The sequence below is a fragment of the Nothobranchius furzeri genome, chromosome 5 (genome assembly GCF_043380555.1).
Source record: "Nothobranchius furzeri strain GRZ-AD chromosome 5, NfurGRZ-RIMD1, whole genome shotgun sequence".
NCBI lineage: Eukaryota > Metazoa > Chordata > Actinopteri > Cyprinodontiformes > Nothobranchiidae > Nothobranchius > Nothobranchius furzeri.
The window spans coordinates 52,991,336-53,018,127 of NC_091745.1; the positions used below are offsets into that span (position 1 = coordinate 52,991,336).

At 45.7% G+C, this 26,792-nt stretch overlaps 1 protein-coding gene across 2 annotated transcripts in view; it reads right to left on the bottom strand.

Annotated features, from left to right (window-relative positions):
* Window positions 1-5,839: 5,839 nt before the first annotated feature.
* The window catches only part of dop1a (DOP1 leucine zipper like protein A), a 31,167-nt gene continuing 10,214 nt past the window's right edge, over window positions 5,840-26,792 (bottom strand). Inside the window, exons 9-38 of one of the 2 annotated variants that reach the window (XM_054740579.2) lie at window positions 26,294-26,408; window positions 26,058-26,178; window positions 25,585-25,704; window positions 25,319-25,436; window positions 21,813-21,842; window positions 18,985-19,248; window positions 17,408-17,921; window positions 17,011-17,294; window positions 16,201-16,353; window positions 15,542-15,642; window positions 15,201-15,466; window positions 12,985-15,109; window positions 11,818-11,929; window positions 11,526-11,708; window positions 11,203-11,328; window positions 10,921-11,055; window positions 10,472-10,527; window positions 10,268-10,372; window positions 9,873-9,939; window positions 9,530-9,674; window positions 9,265-9,344; window positions 8,853-8,962; window positions 8,589-8,738; window positions 7,895-7,956; window positions 7,468-7,620; window positions 7,170-7,306; window positions 7,037-7,092; window positions 6,777-6,941; window positions 6,505-6,634; window positions 5,840-6,414 (exon numbers count right to left, since the gene is read on the bottom strand). In XM_054740579.2, the coding sequence (XP_054596554.1) occupies window positions 6,106-6,414; window positions 6,505-6,634; window positions 6,777-6,941; window positions 7,037-7,092; window positions 7,170-7,306; window positions 7,468-7,620; window positions 7,895-7,956; window positions 8,589-8,738; window positions 8,853-8,962; window positions 9,265-9,344; window positions 9,530-9,674; window positions 9,873-9,939; window positions 10,268-10,372; window positions 10,472-10,527; window positions 10,921-11,055; window positions 11,203-11,328; window positions 11,526-11,708; window positions 11,818-11,929; window positions 12,985-15,109; window positions 15,201-15,466; window positions 15,542-15,642; window positions 16,201-16,353; window positions 17,011-17,294; window positions 17,408-17,921; window positions 18,985-19,248; window positions 21,813-21,842; window positions 25,319-25,436; window positions 25,585-25,704; window positions 26,058-26,178; window positions 26,294-26,408 (6,492 nt within the window). In that variant the 3' untranslated portion in view covers window positions 5,840-6,105. The remainder of the gene's footprint in view (window positions 6,415-6,504; window positions 6,635-6,776; window positions 6,942-7,036; window positions 7,093-7,169; window positions 7,307-7,467; window positions 7,621-7,894; window positions 7,957-8,588; window positions 8,739-8,852; window positions 8,963-9,264; window positions 9,345-9,529; window positions 9,675-9,872; window positions 9,940-10,267; window positions 10,373-10,471; window positions 10,528-10,920; window positions 11,056-11,202; window positions 11,329-11,525; window positions 11,709-11,817; window positions 11,930-12,984; window positions 15,110-15,200; window positions 15,467-15,541; window positions 15,643-16,200; window positions 16,354-17,010; window positions 17,295-17,407; window positions 17,922-18,984; window positions 19,249-21,812; window positions 21,843-25,318; window positions 25,437-25,584; window positions 25,705-26,057; window positions 26,179-26,293; window positions 26,409-26,792) is intronic. The other variant, XM_054740580.2, reaches the window with a different exon arrangement.

A 26,792-nucleotide genomic window follows, 5' to 3' on the forward strand; every position in this document is an offset into this window, starting at 1 on the left:
TATTACATTAAACATCCATCTGTGCTAAAACAGCCCACACCATAAAGGGTAGCGCGAGTCATGCCCGTTTACTTTGGCTCCGACTCTCGAGGGATATTGCTGCCATATTACCAAATAAAACCACAAGTTGAACTTTTCCTTCAGTTCAATTAATTATCAAGTCAATGAATTTTGTGGCCTAAAGGCCAGTGTTTTATAGTTTTAATAATAGTTTGATGCAACACTACATAACTGAGAAACTGATCTAGCAGCAGCAAAGAGACCACATTGGGCAAGTAGGGTTCTGATTAGTGAATAGTATAATATGTATGGTGTAAACCTGTGTTGTAGCAGAGCCTTGAGATACTAGATTCAGCTATGAATGTAATTGATCTGATTCTGACAAGCAGGTCCTAGGTGAATCGTACAAACTGCAGCCCAAAGAGCCCTTTAACAATATCCTTGGAAACCACGTTCCCTAAGCCTTGGCGTGGGTCACCAGGGCATCCCTCTGAAGCCAGGCCTGAAGGCGTCACAAATGTCTGGTGCTCCAGCTTTTAGAGCACAGCCCAAAGAAGAGACACAAGGATGCATTCTCTCCAAATGTGCAAAGGAGGTGCATCACGGTCATGAAGCGTGCCACATGTACATCAGCCCAGGCTAAAAGAGACACTGTGCACGTTCCTGCAATGATTGACAGCAGACAGCATCTGACCAACCAGTGGTCAAAGGATCTGACAGGTGGATCCATGGAGGTGGTGAGATTACATCCAAATGGAAATCTAGATCAGGAGCAAGCACAAGAAGGAAAAAGTTCTACAAGGCCCTTCACAACACAAGTCATTCACACGCTGGTTGGGATGAGCTACGATGTAGCCACAGCTGCCCTGGGTGCACTGACGGAGGCAAAACCTGCCGAACGCTGGCGTCAAGGGGCAAGGACACAACATCAGCTTTAATCTGCTCCATGGCCTCAATGAGGGGCATACGGTCATAGGGCCGCAGGTCGTATACCTTCCACCGCCATGCTGAAAAAATCTCTTCTATCAGATTCAAGAAAGGGGAGTATGGGGGTAGGTACAAGACGTCAAATTCAGGATGCCCATAGAACCAATTCTGGACCACAACAGCCCAATGGAATGAGACATTTTCCCAAATACCAATGTACTGCATCTGGCCCTCTTGGTGTAATGCTGTGACATTCATGCAATATGTCAAGAAATCCAAGTAACAGATATGCATGGTGGTGGAAGACCCCGTTTTGGATAATAGCGGGGCAAAGAGTGAAGTTACCCCCTCGCTACTCCGGCACATTGCACTGTCCAGCTACATTTCTCCCTGTTTTTGCTAGGTTAAATCCAGCCTCATCCACATGCATAAATTCATGTTGAATTTCCCCCTGAAACGGAGTAAAATACAAGAACATGCTGTTCAATATCTGTTGCACAGTATTTGTTTGTACAAGACCATTGTAAGCAGTGCAAAATACCACACCACAGTAAGATGAACATTGCATACCTCCACATACTCATTTCACAGATGTTTGACTCTCTGAATGGCTGTCAAGTGGTACCCGATACAGTTGCTTCATGTATATTTGATTTTTCTTGAGTATTCGACCCAAAGTTGACAGAGCGACTCATTGAGTCATTGAAAATATGGTCATCGCTGATATTGGCTTAGATTTCTCACAGCCAGATACAATTATTGGTCAAGACCATGTTCACAATGGCAGCTTTCTGTGCACGAGTGAACATAGGGGCCCTTCCACCTTGGTGTCCTCGACCCTCAATCCTATGTAAAAGATTTATTGCTGTAAAATGAATACACATGCAGCCTAATGTCAAATGTCACCGTAAACAATACTGATTGTTTCAATGTACTGGGTAGCTAAATAGGCTCTTGATGACACAATATTTCTACTGAGATTTGGTTAGTCCTTGCATCAGTGTCAGTCCATGGTTGGTAACATGGTCAATAAGTGTTGTACAGATTTCATGAGTCAGATTTGGTGCTCGTCTTACTTGTTCAGGTTCTATCAGCTTCAAACCCATCTCTACTTCTTCCTCTACATCCTTCTCCTTTTTCTCTACCTCCTTCTCTTCCTCCTCCTTTTTCTCTACCCCCTTCATCTCCTCTTTGAGCTCCCCCTCGCATTCTCACTCTTCCATTTTTGTTGAAGACAAGTGAACTCACCCGCTGCCTTTATACACCTGAGTGGTGCATTTTCAAATTAGCACGTGTGCTTCCACACCTGTGGATGAGACTATCCCGTTGTTTCACTGGTGTGGTCATTGGCAATCTGGGGCTTTGTAATGACAAGGAAGTGACCTCACAATCCTTATCTGTGTGTAAGGTGTGAAAATGTGTGTTCTACAAATCACTCTATGTAATATTTTGCAAAAAGGGTGGAGCAGACACTGTGTGTACTGTTGTGTAAATGTGTGGAGGTGTTTTGCTCACTGGAGTAGAATTTTGCAAATTGTGTGGAAACTTTTACTTAAGAGTATAAACAACTGTTAAAAACTGGGAAAGGATCAGTGGAAAAGAAACAGGTCTGGGAGCCAGGGCACGGAGACGACTTTGGGATGTGGAACGGAGGTTGCATGAGGCAGTAACGCTGAGATAGGCAGGTGCCTGGTTGTTCAGAACTCTGTACACAAGCTTTAAAATGGATTCTAGAGCCTACAGGGAGCCTGTGTAGATAGCGTACAATTGGGATTACATGAATCCCCTTTTGGATTTTTTTAAGAGTCTGGCTGCATTTTGAATGGCTTGAAAGCATGAGAGGGACGATTAGTTCAGACCAGTGTTTCACTTGTCTAAACCGTTTACAAGTGATTCAGAACGCACATGCTTGGCTTCTGACCAAACCGCTGTAGCACACCACATCACCCCGCTTCTCTAGCCAATTTAAAGTTGTTCTCTGCATTTGAGCCTTCCCCTGGGGGGGTGGTGAGCTGCAGACACAGCCGTGCTCGGGAGCCATTTGGGGGTTTAAGCCTTTACTGGGTGCCGGTTAACTTCTAGATCCTGGTTCTGGTCTTTAGGGCCTTACATGGACAAGCACCATCATACATTGGTGATCTTCTCAGTCGCTACACCCCCACCAGGTCTCTGAGGTCCAGTGACTGAAGCCTAATAGTTGTGCAGCGCACCAGACTAAAGACCAAAGGTGACAGATCATTTGCTGCTGTGGCCCCAGACTCTGGAGCTCTCTCCCCCTGAGCCTGAGATCAGTGGACTCAGTGGTCTCCTTTAAAAAGCAGCTGAAACTCACATGTTCAAGCTGGCTTTGGTGTGACTTCTTCCTCACTAGCTTCTATTCATGCTGGCATTTCGGAAATCCTGTCTTTCGGGATCTTGTGATTACATTTTTCTTTTTCGTTCACATTCATCTAAATTTTTCCTTCTTTGTCGACTTTTTTCATCAGTTTTATTTTTTAATTTTAATTCTTATGAAGTCCCTCATGGTTTTTATGCTGAGGTGATACATGAAAATGTTTCATTGAAACAGCATTACAGTAACGCAGACATGTTGGGACACAGGCATAGATCATTTTTCCCAGATCTGTGATTGGAACCATTTTACATTTAGAAACGGGAGATTGATTTGATGTGTGAACTGAAGCCTAAAGCAGAATGAAGAGCTCCTCATTTTGATAAGATAGGCTTGGCTGATGAGCAAAGGGAACAGCCTGTTCCACATTGGGATGAAGTTCTGGTGGAGCAACGATCAGAACAAGAACATTGCTGGACATCCAGTTACTGATCTGTGTTAAACAGAACATGGTTTGTCCAACTGGTATAAATAATGTTTACACTCTATCCTGAAGACAGTGACAAACCCGTAAAGCTCCCATCTTCTTCTTCTGGCACTCGCAGAGTACAGACACTTCCCTTTTTTTCCCCCAAGGCTCTTTGTCCTGTCTGCCCACAGAGCACTTCTCTGCACTTCTCCTGAAAATCCCTATTTTTTTAGAAATGGATTTAATTAATTGGTCATTCAACGTGATTGATAAGATTTTTTCAACGATGAGAACGGAGCAGGGAGCTCCCACTTGCCCGCAAGGGACACACCCGGTGGGGTATATGCTCGATTCCTGGAAAGAATGGAGGATCGTATGCCTCTCCCAGTTGTCCATTGAGGACGTCGAAGATGTGTGGATGTTTGGCCTGATGATCACTGGATTTCTTCTGATAGGAGTGGGAGGATATCTGGTTTTCTGGAAATTTGGGAAGACGGGAGCGATTGGAGTGCGACCCGCACCCACGGAAAGCACCGTCCGTGTGGAGACCTCACAGACTGGGACGTTACTCGAGGCTAATCGTAAGCTGGACAGTGTTCTAGCTGCGTTACCGGTATTAGTGCGCAAGATAGATGTCATCTCGGAGAGGGTCACCGGACGGTATGAAGATGTTTAAAACCTGAATTGGCTTCACTGGAGAACTTGAATGATCAGTTACAGACTTGAAGGCAGAGAGGAAAATTATCTCTGCCTGACCCAAACAAAGTCTTGTTATCCGAATCTGACGCCATGGTTGTGAATGCCAACAACAAACCCCCATGAAGGAAGGAGTGCAGACAGATGCTGTGAAAACCCGACCTACCCCCCCCACCGCCTTCGGATTGGTGGACTTCAGCCTGGCGAGGTCATCAACCTACAGGTGTCAATGTGCTCTGCGCTCGTTCATGCTTAAATGTTTGAGGCGTTTTTTGCATAGTAAAGCTACGCCCTGCCGTGTCGGTACAAGATCTGCTCGGGTGCAAACTTGGCTCGGGGTCCGTCGACTGCCGATGACATCTAAGTAGTTGATTGGCTGAACATGAACCTTACGGAATTACGCAATCACGTTACGTTGGTCCAGGCAAATCTTTCTGTTGGAAAGATGGACAACTTTTACAAAGAAATCCACCATTACCTCTTTGAAAATACACTTTTAGCATAGAGCTGCATGTATATTAGGGCTGAACGATTAACTGCATGTGCAATGAAATTGCGATGTGACAAAAGGAGATTTTCTAATCGCAAAGGCTGCAATTTGGCAGCGAGTGGTTAGCGCAATGCTAATATACAAGGAAAAACCCATAGGAATGCTAATGCTAATATTGCCGATTACATTATTACAAATTATGAATTAGAAACGTGCCAAATGATTACATTTGGAGTCTAATAGAAATTAAAACTACCATCAATCAAATAAGTACTGACAGGTATTTTAGTAAAGCCAGAAAACTTTTAACTCCAGAGTTTTGGCTAGCAGCTATGAGCGTAACTATACGCATGGACAAGACGTCAAAAACTCTAAACACAAAATACTTCAATAAACGGGATACACTTCTTTCCTGCAAATACAATTTCACAGGTGTTGCTAATACCTATGATTCTTCAAGGGATGTGCTCAAAGAGGAGTTCAACATTATGAATACAATATAGTGTTTTATTTTACAAATACCATTATAAACACAAACTTACGTCTTAAGAAACATTATTTTAATAACGAAACTGCTAAATTCTTTTCAACAGTATAGATGTGTAGTTTATTTTGGCCGAGTGGGTTTGCCGTACTTTGACGTCATCGGCAGTCGAAGGACCCCGAGCCGATCTTGCACCCGAGCAGATCCTGTACCGACACCGGGAGTAACTCTGGTATGCCTTTTTCTCCCTCCCCCAATTTATCCTCATGTAATCCCCTTTTCATCTATTGAAATGAGCGCCGTTATAGCTGCCCTCGTGGTCTGCCTGTATCTGTTCTGTCTACATGTGTGTGTGTAACCTTGGTCAGGCTGTGCTGCGGAGTCAAGTTCCTATGCTCTGGTTCGCTGGAGTGCTGGCAATAAAGCTTTTTCTGATTCTGATTAGAAACTTTTTATTAAGTCACATAACATGGAATGACTCAGCATTTTCACTTTGTTCTAAAGGAATCACTGAAAATGTTAAAAGCTGCTCCATATATACAATTATTAAAATTAAATACAGTAGCTTCTGAAAAGTAAAACAATCGTTCCAAATACAAAACATGTACAAAGTGTTAACCCTTCATATCCTGTTATTGATCTTTATGTACAAGCTGAGGTTTTTCACTAGTGATCAGGTGTATTGGAGCTCGCCTCCTCTTTTGTTCTCACGTCTTGATGAGGCCCTCCAGAAAGTCTTTCTCCACCATCTCCTCGATGTTCTGTCGAGCTCGACTCCAGAAGACCTTCTGGCTCTCCAGCTTATGTCCATCCTTACTGCCGGGGAAGGAGGAGTCAGCGGGGCTGTGGGTGAAGGTGGCCCCTGATCGACAGCTGGCCTTGCTGTTAAACACCTGGCTAAGCAGGTTGAAGAAGGGCAGCAGCTGCTCCATGCTGCGGATAACGTAGAGAGTCAGCATCAAGTGACCTGGCTCCCAGGACAGGGTTCGAGTCGAGCAATCCTCCTCTGGGTTTTTCTACACATGTAGCAGAGCAGAGAAAAACGTTAACCTGGAAGACAGGGTTGTTTAAGAAACAGACACTTTTCTCCACTTTTTGAAGAAGACCTTCGCTCGTTTCCTCAGCAGCTTCACCAGGCGGACCACGTAGGGCTTAAACTCCCTCTGGTGTGTCCCCTGACGTCTCACCTCCAACCCTGAGTCATCTGAAGCCTCAGGGATGAAGGCCCAGCGGTACCTGTAACGAAGCACCACTCACAATTTTTAAAAAGAATGATTGAACTGTAAAAGCTTTAAAAATTGCAACAAAAAGGTGGCTGAGCTGCTTCTAATGATCACTCATCCCCATCTCTTGCAAAAGCAGGTTTATCTGCACTGACATCTGGAACTGAGGCAGGCTCTCAGGAGGCAGGGCCAAGGCCAGATCCAGGAACTTGCAAGCAGAGAGGTAGAGGTTGAGCCAGCGTTGACTGTTGTAGGAGGTGGAGAAGCCGTTCCCTCCAGAATAGGTGGTCTCCAACCCAGCAACCGACGGCCCTGACGTTCTGGAGACCAACGACAAGCAGAAAAGTTCACAAAGAAGGACAAGAGGAGGCTTGTATGGTGCTATTTTTCTGGTGCATGCCAGGATGCAATGTACCTGGTGATGTCCTCATCTGCTGCTAGCTCCTGCTCCATCAACAGAAACACCTGAACCTATGGGAATAAAAAAGAAGCCTGACAGCTTCTGTTTGAAACCCAAAGACAGAATCTACATGGGACTGGAAGCTCACCAGCTCAGTGATCATGGTGGGCCACAGTGACGTGAGATGTTGAGGTGACATGCGTAGCAGCAGAACTCTGAAGAAAAGAAACACCTGAGCATGAAGGATGGGCACCTGAGGCAGGCGTAGGCTCTCCACCAGACGCTCTAAACACACAGACACACATCACATCAGTCAGTAGGGCTGCAGGACGCACAGCATTTCAGCAGACACGTAGAATTACCCAGAGCAAAAAATGTAACCCACCAGGAAAACTTCACTAAGCAAAATCACAGGTTACAACTGACTGCTGCAGGTCTGCGTCTACCTTGTATGTCTGGCAGGTACTTCTGGTATTGGTCCACCTCACTGCTGTAGATGGTAAAGGCAAGACGTTTGAGCAGCATGGCTCTCTGCTCCAGCTCAGCATCTCTGTTGGTGAACAAACTCAGAGAGCTGCTCTGAGCTACAGCCACCCGAGCTGAGAACAAAACACACAGTCAGCACCGTAGACTACAGGAGGCTGTTTTCTTACACTTCAAAGGGTTGTGCGTTGTTTCTGAGTTCAGCCCATCATGTGACAAAGATTAAAGTCCCATTGGTCATCACACACTGATGAAGTTCATCTCCACATTTGACCCATCCCTGTGGGGAGTGGTGAGCTGCTGCCGTGGCTGTGCTCGGGAACTATACATGCATGCAATTGTGCCACATCTTCTGAAACTGGAAATCAGAGAGATAAAAGAGGAGCTTACTCATGAGGTCTCTGAATGTGGTCTTATCATGAGTCATCAAGTGGTCGATGATTGCTCTCCAGCTTGAAAATTAGAATAGATGAAGTTAAAATGATTTTTAGGAACAGAAGCAAACAAACGTGCAAACAGTGGTTTTGTTTTTGCGCCACAAGATAGTCCTACAACACACCGAATCAGAAAGATGAACGTACGTGTGTGTGTGTGTGTGTGTTAAATGTAACTACTGGACTGACTTTATTGGAATGTAAATCAACACCACTCTGAGTTAATCCAGTTCAAGATGGCTGCCACAGCCAACTGACTCTAGAAAACACATAAATGGCTAAAATTCAGTCGGTGTTCTAGATCCTGAGCTAAAGTTTTATATCCCAGAAGCTGAAAGACGTTCACACTGGTGCAAACAGGTTGCATCAGATCTTGTGAGATTTCTTAGGATTATAACTAATATATTTATTATGTTGATTAGTTTCTAACTTTGGCATAAAAGGTGACATGGATTCTAGCATTTAATCATGTTTATAATATGGAAGCATCACAACTGACAAGCAAAGGGTTTGATCTTTCAAAGTATACATTCAACCATCGTTCTCTATTTTCTATTTCCAGCAGAACTCGTGAGAATCAGGACTCTGATCTTATTTTAATCTCTGATGTTTGTACATCAGCAGAGCAACGGTTTGGTTTTCTTCCTTACTGGCTCACGCAGGAGGCATCCATCTGGAAGAAGGTGTGGTCCATGAAGAGGTCAAAGGCCTCCTTCTTCCAGGCACGGCGGGTGTACTGGTACCCGCTTAGGCTACTCAACAGCTGGATGCAAGCCCGGTAGCTAGGAGCATTGTGGGCACTGCCAAAAACAAACAAAGGGACAAAAACATGAAACGACACACCTTCAACAGTTTACATCATGCTGTGGCTTAGCTACAAGAAGGACCAGCAAGGTCAGCAGAATGGCCCACACCTGTGGTTGCGGAGGTAGGGTACTACATAATGCATGATGTTGACCAGCAGGGGGATGACCCTCTCCTTCTCATCACTGTAGAACACCATGTCCAACAGGTGAGCCAGCACCTGGTAGTAAAACGTGCTCGTTAGACTGAACAAGTTCGATAAAAACATAAAAACATTCAAATAAAAGAAACAAACTGCAGAGCGTCATGTCTGAGAAACGTGTGCACCTATGAGCTTCAGAGCCAGAGAAGCACAGGCATTATTAAGTTGGTTCGGTCAAAAGGGTTGGAGCTAGTGCTAACCATAGGAATGAATCCGATACAAATGCCGTAAATACATATGGTCAGGAGAAGACAAGAAACAGTAGTAAAAGAGCTGGAGACTGGTGGGTGTGAGGGTCAAGGGTCACACACGGGTTTTACCTCAGCCAACAGCATGAGGGCATGAACGCTGTACACAGAGGGAGTGAAGCTGGAGGCCTCAGTCACCGTGAGCATTAAATCTACAACACACACACACACACACACACACACACACACACACACACACACACACACACACACACACACACACACACACACACACACACACACACACAATGGGAGAGCCAAGATGAAGTGAATTAAACAGGAGCGTACTTTCCTGATGCAGTTTCCTGGTTCTAACAGTAAATGTTTAGTAGAGCACCTTCTACGTCTGCCTCCAGGTTGCTTCCATCCACAACGATCTGAGGAGATGCTTTCACCTCCAGGTTCCTCCTGAGCCAAGTGGTTTGCTCCAGAGAGGAGCCCGCTATGGTCCCGATGGCCTCCACCACCTTATGGGTAACATCCTGAAACCAGAGGGCCGCTTTAGAACAGTCTCATTATGGTTACCAGGGTCCATTTGGAGGAACATCTAAAATAAACCCTTATGAAAAAAGTGAACAATGACTTTCACTGTATCTGTAAATGCTCCGCATCTTCACTAGTTCCTTTTTCAGTTAAACAACTCAGAGTTAAACTGACCCCCAACTAGCAGAAGAGGTTACCTGCAGCTCTCGCTGGTCCTTCTTACTTTCCAGATTTGGATTCTTCAAAATGAACTCATTCAAAATTCTGGTGAACAGAAAAACAACAAAGAACGAGTTAAAAGTTTCAGAAGCAAAAGGGTGTGGTTCATGTAGGTCATGGTAACACCGTCACAGACAGACAGGTTTAGCTGTAATCTTGATCAAGCTTTTAAAGATCTTGTGAGCTAGTCCCAGCAGCTGGTTTCCTTTTCTTATTAAAACCCATCTCAAGTGATCTTTTAAAAAGCCACAATTGACCAAATACTTATATTTTTACAATATAAATGTATTTTACTTTTGAGGTTTCCACCCACTTAAAACAAAAAACGGGTGACTTAAGCATGTTTTTAAACCCTCTGAAAACAGAAGCCTACCCCAGGATGAGAAATTGTCCCGGAGCAGGCAGGCCCAACTGGACTGAGTCCTTCAGCAGTACTAGCAGGGACGGCCAGCTGTCAACCAGACTAGAAACGGGGATCCTAGGACACAGACACAGTCATAAACAGCCCAGATCGGTATATTTACAGTAGTTATACCATGGACCTTTCTCGATAATAGCAACCTGCGGCTGCACTCACCTCTGGACGTAGGCATAGAGGAACTGCAGCATGCAGACTTCCAGAGAGAGGTGCTTCTGAAGATCAGTAAGCATCACATCAGTTTCATTCATGTCTTTGGAAAACCAAAACCGTTTCACAGAAGAATGACCTCACAGCTAAGATTTCTGCTGCGTTTGGGTTTTACAAAGATGGGACGAATGACAGAAAAGGAGGGGAAATACACAACTATCAGGTATCAGCTAGGTAGCGGCTTCCAGATCCCACAACTAAGCTCTGTCACGCTTAGATGTATAATAAGTGACATCACGGGTTAACATGCATAGAAAACTACAAATACTAAAGTCTGCAGCAGATGACGGTGCCAACGTCACACCTGTTTACATGAAGGGGTGAGTAGCAGAGTAGTTTAACTACACACACCCAGGGTGGAGGTGAGGTTATCGCTAGGACTCAAATATAAAACCCACCTTGTCCTTTGCGATGGCCGGCGGCTGCTTCAGCACCTCTTTGACCGTCTGGATCACGGTTTCGGTGCGCATGGCGCTCACTGAGCGGACCAGCTCAACCAGCAGCAGCTGCTCCTCACTGGCTAGAGGAATCACCTGAAACAAGAGGCTGACATGTTTAGTGCGCTCTAACGGAGACGCACTAGAAAGCTAATCATAACCAGAACAGTTTCACTGATAGTAAATTACGTTTAGTAATAAGTAAACAAGATGGTCATAGGCATGGTGTTTACACCCCTTTACCTTATTTCTGACTGGAGCTTTGACCTGTTTCCTCTCGTTCCAGACATAAGCTATTGCTGCCATGAAATGGGTGCCATGGTTCATGGAGATTGGACCCAGCAGCTCCAGAATCTGCTGACGGAGGTTCTGCAGGTGAGATGTAAAGAACATCGATTATACTCCATTTACCAACGCTCGGGCTAGTTTACATCGTGTGTTGGGAACCCCCCCCCCCCCAAAAAAAAAAAATCCAACATTAATGACTAGAAATCCACAGAATAAAGGGTGGGTGCATTTAGTAAAATAATAATTCAAAGTGACTTCATACGTATAAAGCACCGTACCTTTGTGGAGCCCAGGTTGATGTTGGAGGTGAAGGCGGCTGAAGCAGCCGCTGGTCTGTCTGAGCTGTCAGCTAGGTGGAGGATGCTCCACAGCAAGGTGACAGAGGACATGATGGTGTGGAGGATGGACAGGATGCCTGAACGGGCCTCAGCCAGGTGCTTCTGGTCCACACTCACATGTAACTGAAGAAGACCACAGATGGAAGTAAAAATGGTCTGAAACGCTTTCATCTAGGAGCTAAAATAAAACGGAAACCTGAAGCTTTGACCTCTTGGAGCATGACGGTCTCACCTGGTGGTACTGGGAGGAGGGATCCAGCAGACAGTAATGGATGATAGAGGTCACTCCCTCCAGCACAGTCAGAACCAGGTCTGGAGGAATGCAGAGCGCCAGCCACTGAGGTCTAGAACATCCACAGAGACCAAAACCTCAGATTATATGAAGAAGAGCAGAACGAGGTTAAACAACACAAATTCAAACAGATTAAATGTGAATCCCCTCATAGCTCACTTTGGGTCCTAAACTGTTTATTTCACTGATTAATTGTACTTAATTAATTCATTTTGTTTGCAGATGATTCAAATGTTTATTCTGGGGATAATTAAAAAGATCAGGAGGTTTGCTTTGGGGGATTTCCAAATGTAACTGAATCCATGAGAACAGAGTCTTAAAGAAACCAAAATGAAGTAACATTTGCCTTTTCTGGTCAAAAGAATTAATGATTTAATTTTGCATTAAGTGAATGATAAACAGATTCAGTCTGTTTATCAAGTCGACTACCTTCAAATATAAATATTTCCTTTATTTAAAAACTATAAATTATGCAGTTGGAAGAAATAATCACATTTTTATATTAGTTTTAATGCTGATGACCAACATTGAAGCAGATTCCATCTTAGTGAAGTACATTTAAAAATCTGGATAACAACTTGAAGTTACTTAACCCTCCCGCTGTCTTCATGGGTGACCCCGCCAGGAAATTTGACCATTGAGCAGGGTTGATGGTTTATCCCTTGAGGTCCATGCGGCGGGGTGAGGAGTGAGCACCACCTCACCCCTGCCGCATGGACCTCAAGGGATAAACCATCAACCCTGCTCAATGGTCAACTTTCCTGGCGGGGTCACCCATGAAGACAGCGGGAGGGTTAAACTGATCAATAAGGCAAAAACAATCAGAAGACTTTATTAAGATATGAAACAATCTTAATTTTTATTGGTAAATTTATTTTCATTTGATATTTTATTCAGATGAAAACTGAAAAAACTTTTATAAATGCGAGCTCCAAAACAAAGCAGCATGCAGGCTATAAAAGGAGTCCCTCCCTGTTTTTCATGACTAGACCTCAATGGTAGACTGAAACACCAACAATGACAGATGGTTAAAGAGCGCCATCTAGTGGCCGAACCCCTGCGTTGGTATGTTTTTTGTTTTGCTTTTTACCAACAAGAGATTAATACCTGCAGTCCATTATCCCGGTCTCATAGCGGTACTGCTGGAGCAGATTATCCAGGTTTCTGCACAGCTGCAGAGTAACCGAGGCCACCACCCTCCTCAGCACCCTCCCCATGTAAGGCAGGGTGGCCGTGATGAGTCCGATCCACTGAGGATGCATCTTACAGGCGTGGTGCTGGTGCAGCGCTCTGATTACTGCACACAGGAACATGCCCTGTGCCGTAATTGGCTGTCCGTGGAGGTACTGCAGCGAAGTCATTGGCTGCTGAGGGTTGACGTGCTCCACTTCCCCACCCAGGATCTCAAACCCTGTTGCACCGCTTCCTACTGACCCTCCACCTGCTCCTCCTCCCACAGGTCCACCTTCACCACCTTCATCAGCCGGCATCAGGACCCTATGCTCAAGGACGACTAGACTCTGCAGCAGCCTGAGTAACTGAGACTGGACGGCGCTGCAGCTGTCTATCTGGTCCTCTGACAGGTTGATGACGCTGTCCTCTGAGAGACCTTCCTCCACCGTGGCCACGTTAACCCCAGCCGCCCGCTGCTCGTGCCACTTCTGAGCACTGAATATGGAGGAAAGGATGCAATGAAGAATGACTTTCTGAACTTTGCACTTTGAGAGGACATCATTGATGAAGCTAGCAAAGCCCTTAGCTGAGCCAGCTGTGACTTTGGCTAGCTCGCTGAAAAGGAGGGTCAGGACCTCCACACTGGTAAGCTGCATGGCCCGGTTTCCTGCCAAGTCCTGAGAGCCCACTGTCACATGTGCAGAGTAGTAACTCCTTAGAAAGTAGAGGCAGAGTGAGATGATTATCTCCAGGTACATAGCGCTGCGGAAGGTGTGGGAATGGGAGTCCTGGGGAATGGGGCAGTAGAAGTCTTTGCCCATGACAGAGATCCTATGGCGAGCTAGCAGGTTTTGAAGCAAGGAGAGCTGTGGCGTGTAGGTGTTGTTGATGCTGGTGGTGGAGATGGCACTCACAAAGCCTGAGGGGGCAGCTCGTAGCATGGCTGCGATGGCGGACAGAGAGTGGAGGGCTCTGGAGGAGTCGTACAGCTGGAGGTAGAGCAGGACATGCTGGTAGAGAGGGTGGATGTTAAAACGAGGAGCTGAGGAGGATCTGCGGCCTGTGGCGACGGAACCACCAACACTCTCCCCAGAACCCCCAGTTGGTGAGCCAATTTCACTCTCAATCTCTGATACCTCACCTTCACCACAGCTGTACCAGTTCTCCAGATCTAGACTGTCCCCAAAGAAAATGCTGGGTGGATGCATTTTCTCTGCTTGATTTGCTGCTTTTCTCTGCCTCTCCTCCTCTTTCCTCTTAGTCTTCTTGATCCTTGGCTTCGCCCCAGGCGATTTGTCTGCTAGCCTCTCCATAATCTTCCCCTTAAGGCTCAGTTGGGTGCTGCTGTGGCTACGCTTGCGAGCTCGAGGGTCATCCACCTGCAGGGTGTGGTCCCGAGTGGCTGGGTCGGAGCCGTCTGGCAACGTGACGATGGAGGGCGATGAACTATGGCGCGCAATACCCTCCTTATGCTGCTCCTCTGCTGATGCATCAGCGGGTGTAACACAGAGGAACTCCAGTGTGCCTTCAGCCAACATCTCGGGAACATTCTGGTGGTTGGAGTTATGAGAAAGGCAGGGGTCCAGACGGGGACAGACGGAGGTGTCTGAAGAAGTGCTTTCAGAATCAGACTGGGGCCAGTTTTCAGGTGGAGATGGTGATTCATGAGATTGCTCATCTACCAGAATCAGAACTCTGTCGATGAGTTCCTTTATGACGCAGTACGCGGCCTCCTCTATTGAGTCTTCAGATGTGTCATCAGAGAAACCAGGCTGCTGGTCCGACCCATTTAACATGCCGCTGACTCCCTCAGGTTCATCAAAACTACCATTTTCCAGTGTGGACGAATGGGAGCCGCTGGATTCAGAGCTCCGAGGCTCCCCCTGCTGGCCCGATGGGTGATATTCACCAGCTAACTGCAAGTTCTCACTGCTCAAGCTGAGAATAGACAAACTGTCACTCAACGGGTTGACGGTCAGACAGAAGGGCTCCATGTCATCCATCATCAAACCTCCGAACTCCTCCGGTCCAACTCTTTCACACGGGATCGAGCACAAGTCTGAACAACATAACAACAAACACAAGCTTATAAAAAACAGGTAAACTAATGGATGTTAATACATATGAAAATAAATCTCAACTCTGCTTACGGTCAGGAAGCCCGGCGTTTCTGCTGTAGATGGCTTCTGATGGCTCCTGCTCAGGTGGGTCAGGAAACACCTGAGCCCAGTGGCGCTGTGCTCGAACCCTCTGAATGGAGACTCTGTGAGTTTTTGGGTGGAGCAGGATGAGGAGAAGAGGCTCGAGGACTCGTGCAATGTCATGCCTCTGAAGGACCTGATTTAGCCAAGCCCGACCGACCGCGCTGGTACATGGATCCCAGTAACTCAGGCTGTCCAACATGATGAAGAGAGACCTGGAGAACAGCCATCCCAGCACAGGTCACACTACCGGACAGCGTGGAGGACAATCAAGAAAGATTGCAACTAACCTGTCAAACGTCCGGCTAAAAGGAGACGACTTGGTGATGTTCAGATCTCGTGTCAGATGCCACAGAATGGAGAACCTCACATGGGCCTCCAGACGAATCCTCTGAAAGGGAAGAGTGGGAATATGAATCTGATTTGTGAAACTAGTGTTCTACTTGATGTTAGCCGTGCAGCTTTGTAAAACCCATCGGCTCAGACACACAATCCAGGGTTTATACAGAAATCCTGGAGCTGAATTTACTACCTTTGGTTTTGATTGCAGCTCTCTGCGCCCCTCCCACTGACTACCTGTTGTTTTGAGGCATTTAGCAGATTGTGCTTAAACGGTTTTAGTTTTTTATTTGTGGTTTTATTTCTTTTAGTTTCTCTGCTGCTCAGTATATTTCCTGTGCGTCACAGCAGATCGTAGTCGGTATCTCATATAAATGGACCAGCCTGGTGCCGGTAGAGACAATAACCAATAAGCAGCAGACCAGCATGCGTTAATGGGCCGGAGGTTCTGACGCAAACGTTCATGGCTGCTGTCAGTTTTTCACTGAATGCATGCAGCAGGGCCAGAGCGAAAGGGCTTGGTGTTTAACGTGCCATCAGCCCACTGACCCGCAACACGATAAATAAATGGAGATGTTTCAGAAGCGTTGGAAGTGTTCAGTGAGCGGACCTTGTCTCTGTGCATGAGGTGCTGGCTGATGACATCCTCACAGATACTAGAGGAAGGAACCAGGTTGTGGAGCTGATAGAAGAGCTCCACGCTGCGCTGATGATGTTGAGGAGTCCCTTCACTCAGCTGGTTCCACAAGATCAGAGCAACACTCTGAGGGAAAAGGTCAGACGTTAAAGTCAGAACTCCTAAAGAGGTGTTCCACCCTTAAGTGAAATTTAGTCTGTGGCCAGATGGGAAACAGCAACCAGCCCAGTCATTCCAATCCAGCATAGTTTAGCATAAACAATGCAAGTGAATGGTAACAAGCTAGCATTTCATGTACAAAAGTTTTGAAAATGACTCAACGATGTTTTTTCGTGGTGACCTCAACAATCACGTTGACTGCAAAAGAAAATAATAAGTAACACGAAGGAATTACAGAAGTGGTGTTCGACTTGGGACTGCATTATGACTAATGACTAAGCAGCGCTGTAAGCCTACGCACGTTATTACAACGCAGCGGCCCCAGAACACACCTGCTACTTCTCTTAAGTACTCTGCCATTTTAGTGCAACTTACTATGCTGTTCCTTCAAAGAACTCTACCTGGTTTAAGCCCAGCGGCCTCGCTACTGTGTTTACGGAGGTGTCTTTCTGGATTTGAATGATTGAAATGCTTGCTATTAGCATTCCCTTACATTGCGACTGAGCTGGTTATGCTTTCTCCCACTTGTCCGACTCTGGGGAATATGGCATCGGACTAAATTTCCCTTAGGGGTGGAACTTCCCTTATAGACCAAGAGAAGTTCTACTGAACAGCCGTCTTTACCTTAAAGAAGTCGGTTTTATCTGCAATGTGCTTCAGGATTCCCTGAGTGAGAGGAGGCCTTATGACCACAGCCACTCGACCCTGGCTGGGACTCATTGGCTGGGCGGAGTCCGAGTTGTCGCGTGATGCCGCACTCTCAGCGGTCACCATGGCAACTGACTGTGTGAGGCCTACTAGGTCCATCAGGAGAGAGATGGCAACACCTTGGAGGCTGAAGTCACTGGCCAGGCAGCAGGCATCCATCAGTGTCTGCAGCCACACGGGCAGCCGGACCTGCTGATTGTCTGAGGAAGAAGGTGGGACATCAGGCGGAGTCGGAACATGAGTCAGTTTCCATTCATAAAACATGACAGAGGACACAAAGTACCTAACTGTATGTGAAGAGAATGGGACTTACCGAGCTGTACTTCCTGTGTGGGTGAGGATTTGAGATTTCCCTCTGCGATGTAGACCGGAAAACTGGAACATTCCAAGAAGAGCTGACAGGCAGCGGTGAAGGCAGAAACACGCTCTCGTTGGATTGCCCCCAACTCTGTAAGATCGCTGTGCTGGCAGCTGTCCGAAACCACAGGTCCAGAAGGCACGAGCTCTCGTCTCTGTCCCTCAGCTTCGTCCACCCGCACGGGGACAATATACAAGGTGACGAGGCGGGAGAGGAACTGCTGGAAGTGCTCCAGACAGCACTGCATGACGGGTTTATCCAGAAGCTTGGTCTGACAAGGGCCTGTGAAGTGGCCGCCCGTCCTGAGTGCTGGGTGGGGGTGAGGGGCTCGCTCGGTGTCCTCAGAGCCGTCTTCCTGGTACTGGACAAAGTCTGTAAAGCCACTTTCAGGGGAGCGACTGCTGGGAAGGCGTTCACCGTCTTCAAACACGTATTCACTGCCAGGTACCACCAGGGTGGAGGGGAGAGTCTGCAAAGAAACAAAGTGGAAATTTTATCATGTCTAACTGTTAAGATCAGTCTTATTTCTGTAAATCATAAATATAAAAATCTTCTAAATTACTATAATCAATTAACTATTATAACACTATTACATCTGAGACGTGCAAAAGAACACGTGTAGACTGGACAGGCTGGACACCAGAGACACGTCCTGCTGCAGACAGACTAGCAGATGAAAGTTTGGTCAATTCTCTGTCCCAGTCGTCCTCTGAGGACCTGAAGGCTCCCTGGAGCTCATTCTGATAGACGGCATGCATATTCTGCAGGTTGGACTCAGATGGCAGCTTGCACAACCTCTATGAGCCCCTAATGGCGGGGGAGGGGTAATCACATTCAGTTGATGTAAGCTGGACGATGTTTTCCACTCTGCTGGACACAGAAACCCTGGAGGCTTCGCAAACTACTCATCTACTTCCTTTGAGGAAGAAAAAAGGTTCAGCTGTTAGATTTCCATCTTCTGTCTTTTGCCATGCTCTTAGGGGTCTACCCAACCCATCCTGCCCTCATCTACCTCTGAGAAGAGAACGCCGAACGTTCTATCACGGCTCGACGAGTTAAAAAAAAAACTCTTTCACAGCCAGGATACTGGACCGGGACCAGAAGATCCACAACAAACCAAAAGAAGAGTTTGTTCTTCAGATGTTTTGTGATGAGGGGGCTTCCAACGGCCACCCAGACAACAAGAGGTCCTGTTCAAGGACCAGGACACACCATCAGAGCCTCAGCTAATGGGTGGTTGGGCCATAATGTGTAGGGGAAGTGGGTCGGGGGGGGGGGGGGGGGGTGTTGGTAAAACTAGGACTTTATCAAAAGGTAACAAAACTTGTTTTACTCTCTTCACAAGAGCTAGAAAATCTCAAACTTTTACTGCATTCAGCCCTAAACTGAACAGAAATCAGCTTTATTATCCCCTAAAAACCTCAAATGATCTCCTTCCATCAAGGACACCAGGACCTTCATCACTGAAAACAACACACCTCATTTAAACACACGCTGACTAATATCCATTTCATTTAAATCTTTTTCCTGACCTGTTTGTTGTCCTCGTCTCGTCCACCGTCCCTTGCCGAGTTAGACGAGCTGCCGGTACCAGAGAAGCCCTGGGCCTGTGGGTTCGCAGGCAGAGCCAGCGGAGACACCAGAGGAGGCTGCACCTTACTGAGGATCTTGGAGCAGAGTCGGAGGCAGTGGGTGAGCTCCCCAAGGCCCAGGGCCTGCAGGTGACTGGTCAGAGCTGCCACCATCCGCAACAGCAGCTGAGGAAGGTGCTCTGTCTGGATTTCAATGTACGTCTCCTACAATCATGGAGAAATGATGAGAAAACCCAATGAGTTACGACGTTCAGGAGTACATACCTGCAATTTAAAAGAGCCTCACATGATTCTCTATCATCATATGGAGAATAATAACCCCTTTCGCCTCCGTGACACAGAATCTGAGTCCAACATTGGATCATTGTACATTATTCCATCTCCAGTCTCATGCTGCTATTATAACATCTTATAAAATATTTTTGTGTCATTACTACATCCATGCTGTAAATAATTTACAATCTATTCTATTTTCATTTCTCTTTTCATTATACATATACATACATACATATATATATATATATATATATTTGTGTGAATCTGTTTTTCTTTACTTACCTGTAACTTTGCCACTGGTGCACCAGAATTTCCCCAATAAGGGACAATAAAGGGCATTATTATTATTATTTATTTATTTATTTTTATTATTATTACAGGGAATGCAGAATTATTAGGAAAGTTGTATTTTTGAGGAATAATTTTATTATTGAACAACAACCATGTCCTCAATGAACCCAAACAACTCATTAATATCAAAGCTGAATGTTTTTGGAAGTAGTTTTTAGTTTGTTTGTAGTTTTAGCTATTTTAGGGGGATATCTGTGTGTGCAGGTGACTATTACTGTGCATAATTATTAGGCAACTTAACAAAAAACAAATATATACCCATTTCATTTATTTATTTTTACAGTGAAACCAATATAACATCTCCACATTCCCAAATATACATTTCTGACATTCAAAAACAAATCAGCGACCAATATAGCCACCTTTCTTTGCAAGGACACTCAAAAGCCTGCCATCCATGGATTCTGTCAGTGTTTTGATCTGTTCACCATCAACATTGTGTGCAGCAGCAACCACAGCCTCCCAGACACTGTTCAGAGAGGTGTACTGTTTTCCCTCCTTGTAAATCTCACATTTGATGATGGACCACAGGTTCTCAATGGGGTTCAGATCAGGTGAACAAGGAGGCCATGTCATTAGTTTCTCTTCTTTTATACCCTTTCTTGCCAGCCACGCTGTGGAGACGCGTGTGATGGAGCATTGTCCTGCATGAAAATCATGTTTTTCTTGAAGGATGCAGACTTCTTCCTGTACCACTGCTTGAAGAAGGTGTCTTCCAGAAACTGGCAGTAGGACTGGGAGTTGAGCTTGACTCCATCCTCAACCCGAAAAGGCCCCACAAGCTCATCTTTGATGATACCAGCCCAAACCAGTACTCCACCTCCACCTTGCAGGCGTCTGAGTCGGACTGGAGCTCTCTGCCCTTTACCAATCCAGCCACGGGCCCATCAAGACTCACTCTCATTTCATCCGTCCATAAAACCTTAGAAAAATCAGTCTTGAGATATTTCTTGGCCCAGTCTTGACGTTTCAGCTTGTGTGTCTTGTTCAGTGGTGGTCGTCTTTCAGCCTTTCTTACCTTGGCCATGTCTCTGAGTATTGCACACCTTGTGCTTTTGGGCACTCCAGTGATGTTGCAGCTCTGAAATATGGCCAAACTGGTGGCAAGTGGCATCTTGGCAGCTGCACGCTTGACTTTTCTCAGTTCATGGGCAGTTATTTTGCGCCTTGGTTTGTCCACACGCTTCTTGCGACCCTGTTGACTATTTTGAATGAAACACTTAATTATTCGATGATCACGCTTCAGAAGCTTTGCAATTTTAAGACTGCTGCATCCCTCTGCAAGATATCGCACTATTGTTGACTTTTCTGAGCCTGTCAAGTCCTTCTTTTGACCCATTTTGCCAAAGGAAAGGTAGTTGCCTAATAATTATGCACACCTGATATAGGGTGTTGATGTCATTAGACCATTAGACCACACCCTTTCTCATTACAGAGATGCACATCACCTAATATGCTTAATTGGTAGTAGGCTTTCCAGCCTATACAGCTTGGAGTAAGACAACATGCATGAAGAGGATGATGTGGACAAAATACTCATTTGCCTAATAATTCTGCACTCCCTGTATTATTATTATTATTATTATTTATTATTATTATTATTATTATAAGTTTATCAGGGCTGCTAGTTTAGTACTGCTGTCCTAAAATGGCTTTCTGATTCTTTTCTTTCCTTTCTAATTAGTCTATAAATAAACAAAAACGCTGCCTATTAAAAGTGTGGATGCACCACCTCACTGATGTGGATTATTTACTCAACAAAAAAATAAATAAATACACATTTTTATGAAACAAATGGAAGCTAAATCATGGTATGAAATTAAATCGTAAAAATATGAGAAGTGATGTAGCATTTAGTGCACACATGCTTAACAAAAACACACACACACTGGGCAGAGATTTCATTTTCACAAGATCCACACCAAACAGCCAGGGTGAGTCATCTCCATACATCACCACCAGATCATGTTCTCTTTTAGGCGTTAAAATATGAAAACAGATTGGTCACGGTGACATGAACACTCAAAGCAGCGGAGGAACAATGACGGGCCTGAAGGATGTTGGCAGGATGTTGCAGAAATGTTATCGTAGCCTCAGTGAAGCAGGGTGAGGTGAAAAAGCAGGAAAGAGCAGTACTTTACCTGGCAGATTACCCTCATGCTTCTAGTGGGCTTCAGGGAGAAAGAGCAGAGTTTCAACAGACAGGAGCAAGCAGAGCGGCACACACACACTCCATACACCCACTCTACACAGCATGCACACACACACACACACTCCATACACCCACTCTACACAGCATGCACACACACACACACACACACACACACACACTCCATACACCCACTCTACACAGCACGCACACACACACACACACACACTCCATACACCCACTCTACACAGCACGCACACACACACTCCATACACCCACTCTACACAGCACGCACACACACACACTCCATACACCCACTCTACACAGCACGCACACACACACACACACACTCCATACACCCACTCTACACAGCACGCACACACACACACACACACTCCATACACCCACTCTACACAGCACGCACACACACACACTCCATATACCCACTCTACACAGCAAGCACACACACACACACACACACACACACACACACACACACACACACACACACACACACACACACACACACACACTACACAGCACACACACACACACACACACACACTCCATATACCGTAAATCCTCTAATACAGGCCCGGGCCTGTGTTTGACTCAAGCTCATCAAGCTCCAGGGCTTTATTGGAAGGAGGGCCAGTATTAGAGGCAGACCTCTATTTCTATTTGAGCAAAATGAACTAATGGTTCGCTGGAGTTTTTGACAATTAAAATTGTGCTCACATTTTCAAAGTTAAACACATTTCTTTTAACAACGGTAGTTTCTGCTTCAGCCATCTCCCCCCTCCCCCTGCGCAGTGGCCGCAAACTCACTGATGCGCCTGCAGCCTCTCGGAGTTCCTGCTGCTCTAAACATTAAAATAATTATTTCATTTTCTGTTCCTCACTTCTGATTACCTTCAATGGTGGCTGTTTGTTGCAACCACCAGGTACAAAAACTAACTTGTTTTTATTTGACTATTTTTCTGTCCTGTATCTGTTTATTATCTTCCAGCATCTCCTCTCAATCCTAAAGAGAAACTGCTACCTGGGTTCATATATATTCACCTCATGAGTTACCTTTGAACTGCAGTTCTAAAAGATCTACCCACCGCAAAAACAGCGGAGTGCTCCCTGCTTGGCGGCCGCATCAGTGATCGGTGCGTCGCCGGAGGACAAGGTGATGCGCCCCGCTCCATAGTAGCGAAACGCATCAGGCGCAAATAAAAGACAGAAAACATTAAAGGAAATGAACCGACATGAACGATCGCGTGTCAGTACCGACGCTCTGGCAGAGCGCGTTGTCCCCCCGACGCGCAGGAGCTTGTCACCTGCTGACAGCAGGCTGCTGTCTTTTCCGAGGGCTGCATCTTGCCGGTCATTATCACGTGACAGCGACTAGTCGATGACAGGCATAAAAAGTCACTATAGTGAAGTCGACTAGTTCATACAACCCCTATTGCTCCCCAGTGTTCTGCAGCATAATCAGCACGTTCTCTTTGAACTTGATATCAAATTTTCGCCTACTCTTCGTCTCCCTACGGTTAAAGTTACCCTCGCGGTCTATCACTGGCAAATCAAAAGTGAGACTGATGACACAACCGCCCCCCGTACTTGCTTGTTACCACATTCCACCTGGCCACAATAAAAAAACGGCCATTATTCACCTACGCCGACTCCGACACCAGCCAAAATATGATACCCGGCAGTTAATTGAATACAGGCTAATATTAGAGGATTTACGGTACCCACTCTACACAGCACACACACACACACACTCCATATACCCACTCTACACAGCATGCACACACACACTCCATATACCCACTCTACACACACACACACACACACACACACACACACACACACACACACACACACACACACACACACACACACACACACACACACACACACACACACACACACACACACACACACACCCACACCCATTTCAACAGGGTAATAAAAAGGAGATTTCCAAACTTGTCAGATTGGAAATAACTAGAGAAAAATGAATGAAACAAAGAATATTAGGAAACTTCTCTCTCACACAGGCTGCTGGAGTCAGTGTGGAGAGTGCAATACAACACAAGGGAACACACACACACACACACACACACACACACACACAACGCTGCTGAACATCCCAAACTGGACCAAGATCGACTAATCATAAATGTGTGTGTGTGTGTGTGTGTGTCAGACCAGAGCCTAAGCTGGAGGGGTGTTAGATAAAAAATTAAAGATAAGGAAGAAAGAAAAAATGAAGGTAAAGTAAGAAGAAGAGAACATTTAACATCACAAAAACTTGACTGACTAGATGATGCCAAGAGTCTACAGCTCTAGTGTGTGCGTGTGTGTGTGTGTGTGTGTGTGTGTGTGTGTGGGGGGGGGGGGATAGTTAAGATTACAATCAAAGGCTGTGGAAGGAATGGTGTTACATTCAACAAACTGTCATTTCTACTAAAGTGGGGTTCTGTCTCGTCATGCTGATAGCTGTTTGAAGGGCTTCAGTTTGGAGAAACACAGATTAGCTGTTACCAGACTGACGAAATAACAACTGGCCGTAGTGAGGTCATATTAGATCAGTTCTGCTCTCTGAAACAGCACAGCAGCCCCTACACTACTGGCAGCTTAACATCAGCAGGTCATTAGAAATATTTATGACCTTCCTGACAGAAAGCAGCACTCAAGGTGCTGGTCTGTGAAGCCAAGATGGAAGGAAGAAAACTGCAGCTCTCCCCTCATCCACTAGGGGCCGGCTCAAGAACGGAGCAAGTTCTCATTGACTCGCATGTTAAAATACCAACTTCACAGCAGAAATAAACATGTTTACAGCTAGGTTAAAACATTTCAGTTGGATAAGTCTAGCTTACTGTAATCGTTATAACTCATCTGTTTAATTCAAGCTTGAAATAATTAGTAATTACAGGGTTGTCTTCTGTAGTAGTTGAGACGTTAGCGCTAGCGGCTTTCCTCCTGCTTGGACCACAAAAGGCCTCGGCCTCACGTTAAACGTGTTACAGCCTAGAAGGAAGAGGGTAGCAGAGTCGCTCAACCGCAGCTAAAATCACCCGCCAACCCGTTAGCTCCAATTAGCTCGTAGCTACATTGTCTCAAGAGTTTGATGGGCGTCAAACATCTACCACCGCCCGCACAACCCCGCTCTCAGCTCCATTTTTGTATTTTCCAGGAGTGATGAGAGGCATGATGAGGTCAAGATGGCGGTGGTGGAAACCACCCACTGGGATTCCACTGTGAGTTGAAGTAATAAGCAAACAGGAAAACTCTACAAAGAATATCTAGAACACATCCCTGATTAGTTTCTATTTTCTTTGCTACGAGTTCTGAAAATGAAATGTCCATGATTCTGGTATCAATCATATAATCCCTGATATTGTGGGGTCACCTGGAAAATCAATGTTGAAAAGCAAAATTAAAGATAGTAAGAAGGGAAAGGAGAGAGCGACAGAAACAGAAAAGAAAATGAGAAAGTCTCACCAAGGAAACAATGTCCAGCAGAAAATCAACTAATCGACAGAACTCCACCAAAGAAAGCTCAGGAGACGCCACGCTCCCAGCATGCCGAGCTGAGTGTGAGCCGCTGGTCACCTTCCTCCTGAAACACACGAGGGAAACTTCAGCGTGTGACCAGCGACCGTCTGTCCAGCAGTTCAGTTTTACCACTCACATCTTCATTTTTACTTCAAACACTTCTGAAGTTGCCAAATCAAGTAAATTTGTGAAGAAGCCTTTAAACTCCAGACCTGCAGCACTCCTCAAACCAGCGAGCGATGTAGTCCCACATGTAGTACGGCTCAAACGAGTTGAACAGGAGGTTTGCTGTTTTAATCAGCTCGGCTGTCTTCTTGTTCTCTCTAAGTTTGCTAGAAAAGATGAAAAAACAAATAATTATGTGGTTTGTGTTCATGCTTAGAAGAAAATACACACTTTTGTTTCCCCAATTTTATATTTAACCAATTTCTTACATCCAAACATTGTAAAATAACAGCATTTGTCCCTGTAAGAACACAGAAAAGTTGTGTATTCAATGCAAAGTGTGATAAGCCTAGCAACCGTCTCTCTTATGAAGCGTTTTTAAAGGCGCTGATGAATTATCTTAACTTAACCATCGCAATATTAGACTGGGTGGCTGTTATTAAAATAAAAACTAAAATAAATGATAAAAAATACAAATAGCAGCTTGACCTCAAACAGCACCATAGTGGGCTGAACTCACCTGCTGAGGTGTGTGTGATCTTTGCTGAATGGACTCTGGTTCTGAAGATCTAATTCCATCCTGCATTGTGTGTAAAGAGTCCGAAAAACCTCAATCAGAACATCCTCTAGGATGGCGGGCCCTGGGGGCGTCACAGAGGGGACAGATCCTAGGTCAGTTTGTGTTTTCATGACAGATGTCTTGCATTGACCACACCAACATGGCCGCTGGAGTCCAGATATGGAGCGACGGGTTACCGAGCTCTGGTTTGTCCAGTAGGCTGATCAGGATGCGAAAGGGCTTGAGGTCGTGCATGAGGATGCTCTCCTCCTCCCCCCCGCGCGCCTTACCCTGGAGAATTCCAACCATTGCCTACAAACACAAAGTGACATTTGCTTAGCCGCCATCGCTGAACAGATGGCAGAGCCAGAAAAAAGGATAAAAACAACCATGCCCTGCTCATCCTTTTGGTGCTCCACGCTCTAACCCCCCACAGAGAACCAAGTGGATCAAACACCAGGACAGCTAGCCGGGTTTCTGTGTGACACGTTTCCACTACAGCTGAGAGACGTGTTCAAAGTTCCGGGTGCTGGGAATAGCAGCACTAGACCCCAGAGGGGGTAACGTTGAACAAATCAGCAAACGCTAACAGAAAAAAAGCCTTAAATAGGCCAAAGCCTGCAAACAGACTCTTGCCCATCCTTCATGAAGCTTCGCTTTGGGGATTATTTTGGAAGTGATTGCTGACCCGGTTGT